This window comes from Lepidochelys olivacea (genome assembly GCF_965140295.1).
Source record: "Lepidochelys olivacea isolate rLepOli2 genome assembly, chromosome: 6".
Taxonomy (NCBI): Eukaryota; Metazoa; Chordata; order Testudines; family Cheloniidae; genus Lepidochelys; species Lepidochelys olivacea.
Window position 1 is genome coordinate 56,253,494 of NC_140416.1, and position 16,206 is coordinate 56,269,699.

General features: G+C 50.4%; 1 protein-coding gene across 1 annotated transcript; it reads left to right on the top strand.

Annotated features, from left to right (window-relative positions):
- Nucleotides 1–1,153: 1,153 nt before the first annotated feature.
- Nucleotides 1,154–15,010, top strand: F2 (coagulation factor II, thrombin). The gene is made up of 14 exons (XM_084629878.1): nt 1,154–1,282; nt 2,484–2,647; nt 5,547–5,571; nt 5,767–5,817; nt 6,326–6,431; nt 6,565–6,701; nt 9,338–9,640; nt 10,106–10,207; nt 11,370–11,496; nt 12,057–12,224; nt 12,562–12,735; nt 12,966–13,144; nt 14,318–14,388; nt 14,844–15,010. Exons 1-14 carry the CDS (start codon nt 1,204–1,206, stop codon nt 14,985–14,987), a joined length of 1,830 nt encoding a protein of 609 aa, XP_084486004.1. The 5' UTR covers nt 1,154–1,203; the 3' UTR covers nt 14,988–15,010.
- The last annotated feature ends 1,196 nt before the right edge of the window (nt 15,011–16,206 follow it).

Here is a 16,206-nt window from a genome sequence, read left to right on the forward strand (position 1 = left end):
GAGGAGAGTGAGCGTGGGCCCAGGAAATGAAGGGAGTGGTGGTGTTGGCATCCTTGGTGAAGCAAGGGGCTAAGAGGAGACCCTAAGAAATGAGTCAGAGTGAAGACCATGCTGGAGCTGTGTAGGGCATTGAAGGCAAAAATGAGAAGTTTAAACTGGATGTGATGGGCAAAGGGGAGCTAATGGAAGGACCCTCAGAGGGGAGGGATGCATTTGGGACTGGTGAATAAAGGAGAGAATCCTTGCAGTTGCATTTTCGATGGAGTGGAAGTGGGGGTGAGTATTGGGGAGGCCAGGAAAGAGGAGGCTGCAGCAATCACAGATGACCAGGGCATTGACAAATGCGTGACGGGCAGAAAGGAAAGAACAGGGAGCCAGCCTGGATGTGAGGGGAGGAGTCAAAAATGAGTCTAGGGTTATGTCTACACTATGGGGTAGGTAGGTGATTCCCAGATCACATACACGAGGCTCAGCCGTGCTGAATACAAACTATCTGAACCCTGTGGGGAAGTTCTCAGCATGTCTGAGCCAGGCAACCGCTACCCGTGCTACCATAGCTACCCTGCTATTTATACTCGCACTAGCTCTCATCAGCTAGCGTGAGTATGGGTAAGAGAGCTGGGAATCACACATGTAGCTCAGTGTAGACATAGCCCATGTGACAGGGAGGTGGTGGGGCCAACAGCAATGGGGCAAGGAGGGAGCAAAGATGACTTGGGAGAAATTGTTTCAGCTATGTTGAGCTAGCAGTGACCTCACCAAGGTGGGCTGGGCTCTCCTGGCTCTGCTGCTGGCTCACTGGGTGCCCGGGAGCATCCTTCTCTTTCCACCGGCTTCCATTTCCCCATCTGTGATCTCCTGGCAGTTGTGAGGCTGCAGTCACTCCTCTTTGAAGTGTTTGACCTGCCCAGTGTGATGGTGGTTATGACAGTCCTATATCAGAGCTAGGTAGTATAATTGTTGTTGTTTTATTGTGCTGCTCAGACCAGTAAAATGGTTGAAAGTGCAAATGCGTGAAGGGGAGGGAGAGAAGCCAAGCGGAGGAGGGACAGCAGGAGCCTCAGCCCCACTGTCCCTGACACACCACACACGGTGACCTCCTGGGTCCTATTTCTTCATGTTGGTTCAACATTAACCCAGGCGGGGCTAGCACTTCTCTTGTCCTGCTCCCTCTTCATTTCCCCTCCAGCTGAGGCATATACCATGAGGCACAGCAGAGTCAGAGTGCTGGGCAGCCTGCTCCTTTTCTGCCTCCAGCACCTCGTGCTGAGCCATGACAGGGGTAAGGGCTCATTGGGTATGGTGGGAAGGCTAGGGCAGGGGTGATGGGAGGCTGAGGAAAACAAATGGGACTGTTCATTCCCAAGCTGCAGCTGGAAGGGGAAGCCTGTATGAAGAGCTGACAGTCCCTGGAGTGGCCAGGGCTTTGTTCCAGCTAGACAGCAAGAGTTAACTTGCTAAGAAGTGGGGCGAGAGTGCACAGGGCTTCCCTATTGCTGTGTAGGGAGAAGTAGCAATCCCCAGGTTCTGGGGAAAGAGCTGGATGGGGTGGGGAGAGTGGCTGGCTACTACAGTTCAGTGGATTGTGTTGGGTTATTCTGACTGTATATTTCAAAGCCCCCTGTCTTGGAGCATGAATGAACCTGGGGGAGGGAAGGGGTATCTTAATCAGTCCTGCACCTTGTGCTGGCCACATGTGGCATTTCCTGGGCCACAGACTTTCTCTTGGTGACCTGCTTTATTTATGGCGGGGGAGGGGGGCTGTTGTTCTCCACTTTGCCCCTCTGGCTGTCAGAGCAATACATGTAGTACAGGCTAGGCCCTATTTCACTCCCAGGCATATGCAGTATACTGTGTCCCTGTGCCTGGTGCTCCTCCTTTGTTCCCCCTAGGGCTTCTGCTCCCTCGTTCCTGTCTCTCCATGATGTGGGGCCAGGGTCCCGTCAGACAGGACCTTCTGACTGTCTCTTCTGTCCCACTGCTATGTAGAGGAATGGGAGAAGGCTGAAGCTAGGTTGGAAGTCAGGGTCTCTGAACAGGCAGATGGAAGTGATTTCCAGCATATCCCACTGAGCTGGGGTTGCAAAAAGACCCACACTAAAGTGAGAGAAACAGCTGCCAGTATGTGGCAGTACAAAGACAGTGAGAGCTGATGCTCCAAGCAGACAGGGTTTGGCCCAGCCGAAGGAAATGTACAGGGAAGGGGTGGAGGCCGCAGCTATTGGGGCATCTAGGACTGGTCACAACCGTAGCTCATAGATTGCAGGGAGGTTAATCCTGCACGTGGACTCAGGGTGAACTGGATAGGGCCTGCTGGGCCTCTTTCATCCCCTGTTTTCCACTAGAGGTCAGGCAGTAGGAGAGGCTCGCTGGCTGTGTGTGTTTACTGATTCAGACCCATGAGCAGACATGCAGAGCCTGCAAAGGAAATGGTTCTCTCCAAGCTCTGTGTCGAGTGACTGGTCGGTGTTCTGGTTTGGTAGTTTTCCTTGGGCAGCAGGAAGCCCTTTCCCTGCTCAAGCGCCCGCGACGTGCCAACAAGGGATTCCTGGAAGAGATGCTCAAAGGCAACCTGGAACGGGAGTGTCTAGAGGAGATATGTAGCTATGAGGAGGCCTTTGAAGCCCTCGAGTCCACTGTTCGCACGGTATGTACAGCCACTCCCAGGAAATGTTCCCTCGTGTGTAGTGTGAGGAGAGACCAGATAGTCGAGAATCATAGCTTCTAAAGGGTTCATCAAGGGGCTGTCAAGGTGAGGTGCAGTTTGTTCCCTAAGGAGATCCCAGACCCCCTTCAAGGAATGACTTTGGCTCTACAGCATATTTCCTAAGTGGGGCAGGAACTACCTTTCCCTCCTGAAAGGTCAGAGAGGTTCTGGTGGCAGCACCCTTGCAGTCCTGGGAGCTGTCCTGTCTGACAGAGGGAAAGAGAAAACTCTAGGCAGGTGCCTGACAAGCCCCATCCTGATTACTGGGGGGATGCAGCTTGGTGGAGGTGGAGGTAAGAGGTTTGAGGGGAAATTAGGTATATTTTGTTCTATTTGGGAAAAAATAAACATCACAAAGCGTGTAAATCAGTGTGTGCTGGGGACGAGGTGCAAGACAGCTGGGAAAGGTCTGTACAAGGAAACTAAATCTTAGTTGATACAGGGAAGAGCCAAATATTCTAAAAATGAAAAATTAATTTAAAACAGGTAAGAGCGCACAGGAATTAGGCCTAGGTTAAAGTACAATCTGTGCAGAGCCCCAGGGGTTGGAGTTATTAGGTCTGATTGCAGGATGGGGACCTCAAATACAAAAAGGCAAAGATTTTAAAAATCTAACTAACTAAGCAAGTAAGGGTTAATACAAAAGCAAGACTTCCAAACAGCTATAGCCCCCATCCTGCAAACATGGCACATGCTTGTGTCTCAGCACCTGCTGAGCACGTGCATGTCGTGGGGATCTGGGCCTACTTTCAATTTTTAGGCCAGTTAAACTAAGGTTGGTCAATTGTCTTTCATTTGCTTTTAAATTGTGACTAGCAAGGGCATTCAGTGGAACAAAACAGGCCTGAAAATGTCTAGTTATGCCATAGCTAAGAATGGTTTATATATATATTTAAAATAAGTGAAACTGCAGGCTTGCCTACAAGGTGCATTAGTCTACACCTGAAGGGTGTAAATTCTAGTGCAAACTAGCGTGTAACACATTAGCTGGCCCATGATGGTGTGCACTAAAGTTCTCTAGTGCACCTTTGAAACAGGACTATATTAATGTGCATTTAGGGTTACCAACTTTCTGATTGCAGAAAACCGAACATCCTTGCCCTGCCCCCTGTCCCACCCCTTCCTGAGGCCCCACCCCCGCTCACTCCATCCTCCCTACCCTCCGTCACTCGCTGTCCCCCACCCTCACTCGCTTGCTCATTTTCACTGGGCTGGGCAGGGTTTTGGTGTGCGAGATAGGGTGAGGGCTCTGGCTGGGGGTGTGGGCTGGGACAGGGGGATGGGCCAGAAATGAGGGGTTCAGGGTTTGTGTGTGCTCCAGGCTGGGGGTTGAGCTGTGGGGGGGGGGGGTGAGGGTTCCTGCTGGGGGTGCGGGCTCTGGTGTGGGGCCAGAGATGAGGAGTTTGGGATGCAGGAGGAGGTTCGGGGCTGAGGCTAAGGGGTTTGGAGGGCAGGAGGGGGTGCAGGCTCTGGGAGGGAATTGGATGCAGGCAAGGGGTTGGTGTGCAGTAAGGAGTGAGGGATGCAGCCTCCAGGCAGCGCTTATCTCAGGTGGCTCCCAGAAGTGACCAGCATGTCCGGCTCCTAGATGGAGGCATGGCTATGGGGGCTCTGCAGGTGCTGCCCCAGGCCGCAGGTGCTGCCCCTACAGCTCCCATTCGTCATGGTTCCCAGCCAATGGGAGCTACGGAGCAGGCACTTAGGGCGGGGGCAGCGCACAGAGCCCATGTGGCTGCACCTCCACCTCGGAGCTGGAGAGAAATGCCAGCCGCTTCCAGGAGCTGCATGGAGCCAGGGCAGGCAGGGAGCCCGCCTTAGCCATGCTGTGCCGCCGACCGGACTTTTAACGGCCCAGTCAGCTGTGCTGACCGGAGCCACCAGGATCCCTTTTCGACCAGGTGTTTGGGTTGAAAACTGGACATCTGGCAACCCTATGCACACTCTTAGTACACACAAGCAGGGTCCACACAAGCCAGTTAGTTGCAACATGCTAGTGTGCACTGGAATGTATACCCTTCTAGTGAGGACTAACGTACCCTGCAGATAAGTTCTGTACAAGATTGCTACCAATCAGCCCCTCACTCCTTTGCTTATGATGTATCCCTTGCCCCCACGGATACATCATAAGCAAAGGAGTGAGGGGCTGATTGGTAGCAATCTTGTCAATTATTTGTCTTTCCAGTTTAGGAGGTCTTTGCACCAGGGATTGTCCCTTACTATATGTCTAGACAGCACCCAGCACATTTGGGATACTACTGTAATATAAATCATAGAGATAATGCTTGCCACTGGTGCCTGACCTTGCAGGGATGGAAGGAGAGAGGCGTTTGTGGCTGGCTGATGTAAACTTAGGGACCCCAAGCTCAGAATGAAGAGGGAAGGCAGCTGACCACAGGAAAGGCCATTACTGCCAGTGTCCCGTCCCCTGTCCCCACCCCCCCGAATTGCTTTGTCTCCAGTCCCCTACTACTCCCCAAGTGGGGTAGTTCTCAAGGCAGCATTCTGCTTGAAGAGGGTTTGACAGCTGGAAACTGTCGTGCTGCTGAGATAGGTCAGCCAGAAGTGAAATGGGCTCCTTTCAAACAGCCTCCATTTGGGGCAGGGCTGTGATAGGAGAGGTAGCCCCAGAATTTGACAGGAAAGCATGTGACTCAGTGTCACTTTCTCTCTGTTGTGCTCCAGTATCTTTGATCTCAGCAGGGCCAGAGTTTGCTCCCTGTTTGCCAAGAAGGGACATTCTCTTACTGAGACAGTGTCTAGCTTTGGTTTGAATTGCAGAAGTTAAGGCAGGGCTGAGGCTCCATTACTCGGCTCCTAAGTGTTTGCATTTGTTTTGCAGAATGAATTCTGGAGGAAATACAGCGGTAAGTTGGTTCAAGTCCTGCAAATGCTTTGATGTCCCACAGGCTGTACAGCTGTACCCCAGAGAGCTGGCTCCCTTGCTCCATTAGCAGGGCCCACTCCCCAGGGCTCTATCCCCTCATATGTTATGCTGACTTGAGATGCAGTGCTCATTGCAGTCCCTTTGACCTGACAGGTTTCTTGCTCTTGTTTGTTAGTGTGTGAATCCCAGAGGAACCTCAGGACAGTTTTGGATGAGTGTCTGACAGGTAAGAGAGGCTTGGAGACCTCATGAGCTACTGGAGATGGTGAGTTCCTGGAAACCTGCTCCCAGCACAATTTGGGAGGAAATTCTAAAGAAGCAGGGAGGTCATCAGATGGGCAATATTGGGGAGCAACAGCCCTTAGAGGGGGAGGCAGAGCCCCTTAGACTTCCCTGCCATACTGATCCCCCACAAACACTTTTCATTAACATCCTAAAAACCCTGGAGTCCCCCTTGGAATAGCATAGGATAGATGCCCAGCTGCCGTCAGCTCCAATGAGGAGCCAGTTCCTCACCGCTATTCCCAGCTACCTCCAGCTGCAGATCAAGGCACTGAGATACAGAAGTGAAATCCATCCAGATGATCTGGTGGTAAAATTTGTTTAAGGTGGGTCTCTCCATGTATGTGAGAACCGAAGTCGGGGATTTGTAGGCTGGTACCTATGGACTCAGTGAAAATAGTGCCTCTGATTTCCTTCTGGGTCTGACTTGCCCTCTGTTGGGACTTTGGCAGGAAACTGTGTCGCAGGCAGCGGGCAGAACTATCGGGGGACAGTTTCTGTCACCAAGTCAGGGATTGAATGTCAGTTCTGGACAAGCAAATTCCCTCACAGACCTGAGTAAGTCCATAACCCTCTTCCGCACACACTAAATCCCAGCTCTGGTTGGAGGAGCCAGGTTGTGGGGAAGACCACAACCCTGACTGGAAGGGTTCGCTAGGCTGCTAGCTACCTCATCACTCCTTTCTCATAGGTTTAACACCACCACCCATCCAAATGCCAATCTCACCAAGAATTACTGCAGGAACCCAGACGACAACCCAAATGGCCCCTGGTGCTACACTCGAGACCCAGCAGTGCGACGGGAGGAGTGTGCTGTTCCAGTGTGTGGTGAGCCTCGACACTGGGCCCTGAGATACCCTGCTCCCTGGGAGGGAAGAATTTACTCTAATGCTGATACTAAGGACCTCAAGAAAGGGGAGGGTCTGTGGAGAGCGGGTGTGGGAGGGAGGAGTCCTGTGGGAACGGGTGGAGAAGCTATGGCTTGGAAGGCGAAGGTACACTGAGCTGGAGAGGGCTCCCCATTGTGCTGCCCATTCACCTAGCTTGCTTAGGTCCCTTTGAAGTGCTCAGTCTTTACTGTTCTTTGCTACAGTCAATAATGTTGTGCTCTCTAGAGCCTTCAGCAGCTGCATCACTGCTGCCAGCCTCAGGCATTCGTAAATCAGGAATGAATAAATTGCATTTTTTTGCCTACTTTCTGTTTGTTTGTTTGTTTAAGTAACCTTTATGGCAAAATCATCCCTCCCCAATTTGTGTGTGATCCTCTCAGGTTTCAAATTTCAGCCTTACACACACACACACAAAAATACAGGTCTCACTGCTTGACCTCCGCTTATCCTCTCATCACTGAGGGGGTGGGGAACTGCCATTCTCAATATTGCCAGCCCCAAAGGTTACAAAATCATGTTAGACAGAGACCAAAACAAAACATAGCTTTGGGTTATTTTTAAAAAATTTCTGCCCCCTCCAGTGTGGGGGGTGACAATCGGTGGTACCAATAGTCCCAAATTGATTAAGGTGATTTTTGGCATCCCGCTGCAGGAGCTCTCAGCCTCACATCTGCCAGCCTCACATCTGTTCCTGCAACTCCAGGGTTTCCTCGGCCCCCCCTCTTCCATGGCCAGGTGTTGTAGGGAGGGAGAGTGGAGGGGGAAGGAGCAGAGGAATCCCTGCTGTTCCCACTGCTCACAGGAGGGGAGCAGAGCTATCCAGAACTGCTCCCTCCTCCCCTCCTGTGAGACTGGGGGCGGGTCCTGGGGGCGGGTCCCGCTTCCTGCTGCAGCCCTGGCTGGCTGGGCTTCCCCAGGAGGTGGGGCAGGCAGCCAATCAGAGAGAGTTTTACCTCAGGCAGAGCTGAAACATGAGAGGGGTTGGCAGAAGGACTCCAGCCCTGGCCAAAGGCAGGTGATGCATGAAGCATTCTCCAGCCTTGACAGCGCTGTGTCCTTCCCCCTCCCTGTCCCTCCCTCACTTGGCAGGCTTGGCAGCTGCCCCCTCCCCCTTGTGCTCTGCACCCTGCTTTCCCACAGGCTGCTGCACCCCCTAGACAGCCACTTAGTCTCCCCTACACCTCATTAGCTCAGCCCCACTCCCCCGTGTCCTCTCTAGCTCCCTCTAGAGTGGCAGCCATCTTCCTTGAGAGCAGCCTGGCCTCAGTCTCATGGAACATAATGGGATGTGGTAGCCATCTCGCTTGGAGCAGCCTCACGTCCACATGCAGGAGTCTCTCAGGAAATGGCAGCCATTGTGCCAGGCGCTAGCCCTGCTGACAGTAGGCGATGGCAGCCCTCCTAATAGGGGAGCTTTCAAGGCTGAAAGTAGGAATAAGAGCATGTGAATACATTATTTTTTAAATAACCCAAATATAGTGAAGTCAGTAAGTGCCACTGACTCCCTTTTGCCAGGGGAGACTTAGCCACATGTCCCTGTGCTGGTCTCTGCACCTTGGCCAGTTTCTGACCCATGGCAGAGGATTTTACCAGCTGACTCTCCCTTAGCCATCATTTTGCTTACATGCTGAGAGACTAGCACATTAGAGAGGCATCATTTTCCCTTCATGGATGGTGCCCTGGTTGCTCATGCAGGGTAAGAATTGGCTACGCCGAGGGGCAGCTTCTTGGAAGCTAAGATTGACCCTGCTGCTGCTCGCTTAGGTAGCTACACTATCACAGATGTGCCTGCTGTTGTCACAGCAGCTGCCAACACAAGGAGAATGAAAGGAGGGTGAGGCCAAGGTACAGCTGCACAGTATCTCTCCTGGTGTCTGCCTGCTTGCCCAGGAAATTGGAGCCCTGCTCCCCACGGCTTGTCGTCAGGCGAGACCTGTGAGAGGAAGGTTATAGAACTAATAGACGTTGGGGCTGTGAAGAATATTTTGTCTCATTGACTGAGGCAGAAATGTTTTGGGGAGGCCTGTGGTTTGGACGCTGTGAAGGGCTATCTCCCCATGTGCTCAAAGGAGTGGAGGGCAGTGGTAGTTCTAGCTCAGAACTGTAGGTGGTTTCTTGGGTAACCCTCCATAAGCTTGTTAACAAAGATGCCCCTGTGGCCTCCTTGAGACTGCCAGGCTGCTGCATGAGTGTAGGACTGCAGAGAGTTGCGTGTGTGTGTGTGAGAGCGAGGGAGCCTGGGCCATCAATATAGAGAGCCTTCCCCTGAAAAGGCAAACACACTGAAGTTCCATTGATACCTGGGAAAAGTGGGATGAAGGTCTGCTTCATTTTACTCTGAGTGAAGCAGCACTTCCAGGTGCCTCACTGGTGAGGAGGGGGCTCCTGGGCTCTGTGGGGTACCCCATGGGATTCAGGATGGGGACTCCCAGACATGGTGGCGTGTCCAGTGGAGTGATGGGACATAGTGAAGTGTTCTGGGGCCTGCTGGAATCTGGGCTGTAGCCAGACACCAGCACTTCCCACTGCAGGGCCATGAGTCTGATAACGGCTGTCTTGCTCCTTATCTTTCAGGTCAGGACAAGACCACAGTTCCATTTATTCCCCGGGACCCTCCACTGGACAAAACACAGCAGCCATGTGAAACGGACAAAGGGCTACATTTTAGTGGGACTCTTTCTGTCACCGTCTCTGGGGCCAAGTGTTTGCCATGGGCCTCAGACAAGGCAAAGGAGCTGTCCCATGGAACTACTTTTCTCCCAGAAGTGAAGCTGGTGGAGAATTATTGCCGGAATCCTGATGGGGATGATGAAGGTGTCTGGTGTTATGTGGATCATCCAAATACAACCTTTGAGTACTGTGACCTGCACTACTGTGGTGAGGCGCGTCAATGGGTATGGGGATCTTGGGCCTGCAGGGTGGGAGAAATTCACAGTAGCCAGGAGGATACAGTACTGTGGTGAGGAATGGTGGGCCTCAGCCTCATGGTAGGCAACGTGTATGGAATTCATGTTTTTACATGAAGTTGTGCAAGTGTGGGTCACATGGTGTATGTGTACACATGTAAGACTATGCCTGAGGCTTGAGAGGCTCTTTATTGACTGACAACCCCAACCCCCCGCACCACCTCAAAATCTGCCCCCATATTCCAGCTAACTGGATGCTGCTTATTAGTTCACCTGCTGGCCAGAGGTTGGGAAGGAGAATTGAACCAATAGTCTTCCTTAAAAAAGCAATACTTCCACCAACTCCACTACGTGTGGGAAGGGATGGTGCCACTTCTGAAGTCCTATGTAAAACGCTGGAGCTTTGCCTCTCAACATCTCTGTCTGTCTCTCTCAGCGAGGCCCCTGGATGAGATGGATGACGTAATAGCAGGGCGGACCATTACCCAACAGCACCAAACCTTCTTTGATGTTAAGACTTTTGGTTCAGGTGAAACAGGTGAGCAAAGGACCCAGGAGGCTCAAATATAGCACCAAAAGTGCTGCAGAAGCTGCGGCTCCTTCCTACAATGCATTGCTTCTCAGAAAAACCAGCCTGTTAAATGCCTACTGCTGAAAGCAGAAGTGGATGTTAAAACTACTTTAGGTTCTGTCTAAAAAGCTCATCCAAAGCTAGCCTCCAGTTGTGAAGGAGCTTCCAGCCCTTACAGTCCCAGCTTTCCCCAGCAGGAGGTGCCATAGGGAGATCCCTGCTACTTCAGCCCTGGTTCAGAGCAAGAAGTGCTGTAGGAGAAGGTGCAAGACTGCTGGCTTTGGGAGATCTTCCAGTCCCAGCCTCTCCCAGCAAAGAGCACAATAAAGAATGAGTAGGGTTACCACCTTTTGAAATGCAAAAAACCCAGCACTCCCCCCCCTCCCCACCTCAAAGCAAGCCTGCCACAATCCCAGCCACAAAGCAATTCCGCAACCCCCGCCTTCAACAGCCGCTTATAGTATGTAGAGAGAGAACATCATCGATAACAAATGGGAGTTTGTTTTATCAGCACATTTTGCCAGTCAGCCTTTAGTCTGTTTCGTTTAGCCGGTTATCATTGAATGTGCAGTTTCTGATGTGAGCTTTCTTCTTCTTATTATTATTTGGGGGTGGGGAAGGGGGGAGTAGTAGGATCACTCACACCATCGCCCTGATCTTCCATTATTTAATATACCTTGCACGTCTCCTCACTCCTGCATGACTCAAACCCTCTCTCTCACACGTGCAGTGTGCTTGCATGTTGGGGGGCAGGCAGTGGTTATATTTTCAACAGTTTTGATCTGTTATTGCTTAAACTGTGGAAGTGGGAACACTGCAGCATTGTTAGCTGGACACACAAACTTTTAACATTAGATATCCCAGTGTATTGTGGTGATAATCTAAATCTTTAGACCCATATGGAAGAAACCAGGCAGATTACATTTATTTTTCTGGTACCTGGCAAATTCATAAAAAAAACAGCCAGGCCAGTCAAATACCAGCCAGGTGGTAACTCTAAAAATGAGGCAAGAACAATGGCTGAGCATGCAGCTACCAATTACTCCCAGTCAAGCATATTGTCTGTAGAGCAGGTCCCCTGCATTGCAAATCAGGTAGAGTAACAGAGACAGGCTGCCTGGTTTTTCAGATTGTGGCATCCGTCCCCTGTTTGAGAAGAAAAAGATTTCTGATAAGAGTGAGCAGGAGCTGTTGGACTCCTACATTGGGGGCCGGATTGTAAAGGGGGAAAATGCAGAAGTTGGAAGTGCCCCCTGGTAAGTACTGTTGCTGCAGTTTCTTTAGTCTTTCCTTTTAGACCAGGGGAAATCAGAAGTCTCGTCGGCTGGCATGGAGTATTCACCCAGCACCATCTCTACTCATAGCCCCTTCTGGGGGCTGACTTGACAGTACTTACTACAGCTGGACAGAGACTCCCTCTCTCCTTTTGGAGCCAAGTGCATGGTTGCCATGGAAAGGGAAGCACTCTGCAGGCTTTGTGTTACACCCTTATCCTACTTGTTCCAGTTCTGCAGGCATATGTCTCTGTTGGTGGCCATGGCAGGGATTGGAAGGCTAATTTAGATGGGGAAAGTGGCAGGGGAAAAGTACCCTTCAGATAGGACTGCAAGGAGAATACTCATCCTCAGTTCCAGCTCCCAGGGTCCTAAGGACTAGACCTGACTCATGCCAGAGGAGTGCTGTCATGGTCTCCTGGGGCAGTGAAGGCAGCTTTCCCTGGTCACGCCGAACTGCTGTCCCTGCAAGGCATGTAAGAACACGCAGCCAGCTGAGCCAGTGCCCTGGGTAACTCTCTCACCCTCTCTTCCCATCCCAGGCAGGTGATGCTTTTCCGGAAGAGTCCACAGGAGTTGGTGTGTGGTGCCAGCCTCATCAGCGACCGCTGGATCCTTACTGCTGCCCACTGCCTCTTTTACCCACCCTGGGACAAGAACTTCACCACAGATGACATCTTGGTGCGGATTGGGAAGCACGAGAGAACAAAGTAAGAACTTGAATGGGGGAGGGAAGGGAAGCAGATGGGAGTCTCCCACGAATGCAATGGGAGAATAAAGCTGGGGTCTAGAAAGGATGTCATCTGGCCTTATGGGAACCCCCATGGTGAACCAGACTGTCATGTGGGTTCCCATGGAGATGCTACTCACTGAGGCTCTACTGATCCCAGAGTCTAAAGTGAAAGGGAGGGCAGTTTGCACCCCTCCCATGGCCATTCTTCCTTGTGAGAGGGATGGTGCTGTAAGCCAGCCAGAGGGCCAGCAGCCCCCAGAGCTCACAGCTGCTGCTGCACAGTCACTTCTCTCCCTCTGTTGGAATCATTTCAGGTACGAGCGGCACATAGAAAAAATCTCCATGCTGGATAAAATCATCATCCATCCCAAGTACAACTGGAGAGAGAACCTGGACCGAGACATTGCACTGATACTCCTGAAGAAACCCATAGCCTTCAGCGACCGCATCCACCCTGTCTGCCTGCCCACCAGGGAGCTGGTGCAGAGGTGAGGAGGCTGGAGGGTGAAAGCAACCCCAGAGAGAAGGGCTGAAAATGTCTCCTTTGGGTCTACATGAAGGATCAGGAAAGCCCTGGCAAAAAGCAGGATGCATCTTTTGTGCTGGTTTGCAATAGGGGAGCCAGTTGGTGAGGTGCCCCTCCAGAGTCTGGGCAGTGCTAGGCTATAGGGGTGGCATGTACTATTTCCATGTGTTTTAACCTTGCTTCTTCCCCCAGTCTGATGCTGACAGGATTCAAAGGGCGGGTATCTGGATGGGGTAATCTGTATGAGACCTGGGGCTCTGGCACAGTCGCCCTGCCTTCAGTTCTGCAACAGGTGAACCTCCCCATAGTCAACCAGGCTACCTGCAAGGCATCCACTAATATCAGACTCACTGACAACATGTTCTGTGCAGGTAAGTGCTGCTGGGTGTGCAGAGCTAACTGCTACACATGGGGACAGTGATGGATGGGTCAGGGGCAAAGTTGCTCTTGGTACCATGTGCCATAATGCAAGGGCTCACTTAGCTTAATTACTGCCCAGTAAACTTCGATCTGTCCTGAAGAAATAGTATGCCCAAGGCATGAATGAACCTCTGGAATTCCCAGCCTATGTAGGGGGTGAAGAATTTAGGGCCATGAATAAGGCTCTTGGGCATCAGCTGGTTGTGAGAAATGAGATAGAATGGGGCTTGGAATTCTCCCCTCGCTCCTGTAAACATACAGAATTAGCAGAGTTCAGCATTAGGGGATTTTGAGGGCTTGGCTGTAGTATTGGTCAACACCTAGGATACTGAATGTGAGGGAGTGACTGTCAGAGCCAGCTTACGCTACAGTACTGTTTTACGTGGTGCTTCATTCAATTTGCATTGCTGAAAACCTTAGCGTTAAATAACACCAGCAGCATGTCCCGGCTCCGACGCAGAAGTGTGGCCAGGCAGCCTACCCTGTCTGCAGGTAGCGCCCCTACAGCTCCCATTGGCCATGGTTCCTGGTTACCCTAGACCCCATTCCCCAATGGGAGCTTGAGGGCTGGAAGGCCATATTTTGCCCACCCTGCTATAGGAAGAAATCAGGTGAGAAAAGCAAAAGCATCTTTATTCCCCCTAAAAGTACAGCAATGCTAGGGATGATCTTAAATAAGGGCAACTGGATCCTGTACTAAATAGGGGAGGGGGTTAAATGTATGTGAGAAGACTGACTGGATTCTGCTTGAAGGAGGGACCTACAATATCCCAGACCAAAGCTGTGAAGAAGGGGAATCACAGTAGATGGAAGTCTGGGACAGTGTACTAACCCAGGGGAGAGGAGATGGAATTAAGGCAGCATGAGAAAGATAATGGAGGGAAACAGAAGGTGGGGGTGGCTATAAGGAAGCACCTTTATTTGAGCTTTTCATTATAAAGACATTAAATCAAGTAAACCTGTCGCTTTATGACAACACACACAGTTCAGTGAGGGGGTGTTTGGAAGGGCCCTACGGTTAGTACCTTTCCCAGACTTAGCATCAGTGTAACATTAAAGATACAAATGAAGAAGAGAACAGCCCTTTTCCTCTTATCAGATACCCTTTGCCTTTTCTCCTGTAGGGTACAGTCCTGAAGATGCCAAGAGAGGGGATGCTTGTGAGGGGGACAGTGGGGGCCCTTTTGTCATGAAGGTATGTGCAATAAGCACCAGAGCAGTGCCTTTGCTCAGGGGAGACTTTGGGAGGTCACAGCACAAGCCTTATAATGTTAAGAGGGCTGAAGTGACAGTGGGGAGGTACTTCTCTCAAATGGCTGCAGCTACAGTTAAACAGCAGATCCATTTCTGGTTTTGAACAACTGGAGAGAGAAATCCTGAAATAATCAGGCCACATTCTATATTGATCTAGCTTTACCAGTAGTCTCAATGCATAAAGAGTTTAAGGGAGTGACAGCTGGATACACACCTGGTGTAAGCTTGCCTGAGCATATCAACAGGTGATTGTTAGTGCTCCCATAGAACTAGGCTACAGCTATCACTGTTGAACCTCTACCTAGGGCAGCTGGAGGCCTAAGATGTCTAGGGCACAAAAATCTTACCCCTAGTAGCACTGTGTGTAGAGCACTAATTTATTTTCCTCTCTGTCAGAGCCCAACAGATAACCGCTGGTATCAGGTGGGGATTGTCTCATGGGGAGAAGGCTGTGATCGTGATGATAAATACGGATTTTATACACATGTATTCCGCTTGAAGAAATGGATGCTAAAAACCATCAACAAATATGGGCAATAAAGAAAGCATCTGTCACATCTCAACTCTTACAGCTGCTTTAATTTGTAGCAATATGAACACTAAGGAACCTGAAGTAAAATGGCTAGAAGCATTCTCTGGCAACATTGCCAATAAAATGGTTATAGCAAGGATTGTGCTTGCTTTGTATATTGGCAGTGGTAAGATCAGGACTTGGTTCCAGCTAACTCTTATCTATGTAATTTGTGCCCCTAGCACCAGAGCATTAAGTAGTACATGGTAAGCTGACTTGTTCAAAACACATCAAGATTTGGCCCTAGCCCTGGAGATAAGCAAGTCACATCACCTCTCAAACTGGGATAATGCCTCAAGGTACAAACCAAGAAACTTGATTATGTGCTCCTTGTCACTTGTAGAGCATCAGCACCTAAACTGAGCCTATAGAAAAGGAAACACTAAACTGCTACCGGGGGGGGGGGGGGGGGGGAAGAGAGCAGTTAAAATGCTACAAAAACACCTCCCCCTCAGCAAGAGGAAGGCAAGGGGCAGCTGTCCACCTACAACCCTGTCCCTGCAAGGAAAGGGTATTTTATGAGTGGAAGACAGGGGAAGCCCCCTAAACAAATACTCACAAGTGTTCATCTTTGAATAAACGTTTTGCTAGTTAGGTGGCTGGGGCTCTTGGCTAGAGAAACTATCTGCTTTAGAAATTTTGCACCCCACTACTCCAAAATGGCCTGTTCTCTTCACTGACTGACCATCCTGAGTTGACAATGTAAACAGTTGGTTGTGCTGCAAGGGAAAGACTGCATATTTGAAAAGGGATTAGGTGGTAGGTTAAGAAAAAGGTTAGTTTTTCTGAACTGCTGGGATGTAATTAAACCCATCAGAACAATGATAGTGCTGACAACTATCACATTAGTATGCTAGTCTCCTGCTCCCCCACTAGGTAATCTAAAAGTCATTCCTAGAGCAGTATAGATGGCTGAGAGCAGCACCATATGGAATAAGGGAACACTGTAAAATGGTCAAGTTCCACAAAAAACTTAGAGGGGTATCAGGTGCTTGTTTTATATATTTAATGGCCTCTGATACAAGAGTCTAGAGTAATTGTCCTGACTATGAAAACAGTTGTCAATTCTAATGTACTTAGTCTAACAGTAGGAAAATGAGGAAAAAATAGACTAGTTTCATGTCTGGTATAGTCACTTTAAAGGCTGACTTGTTACACACTTGTTTTCAAAACAAAATTTAACTAATA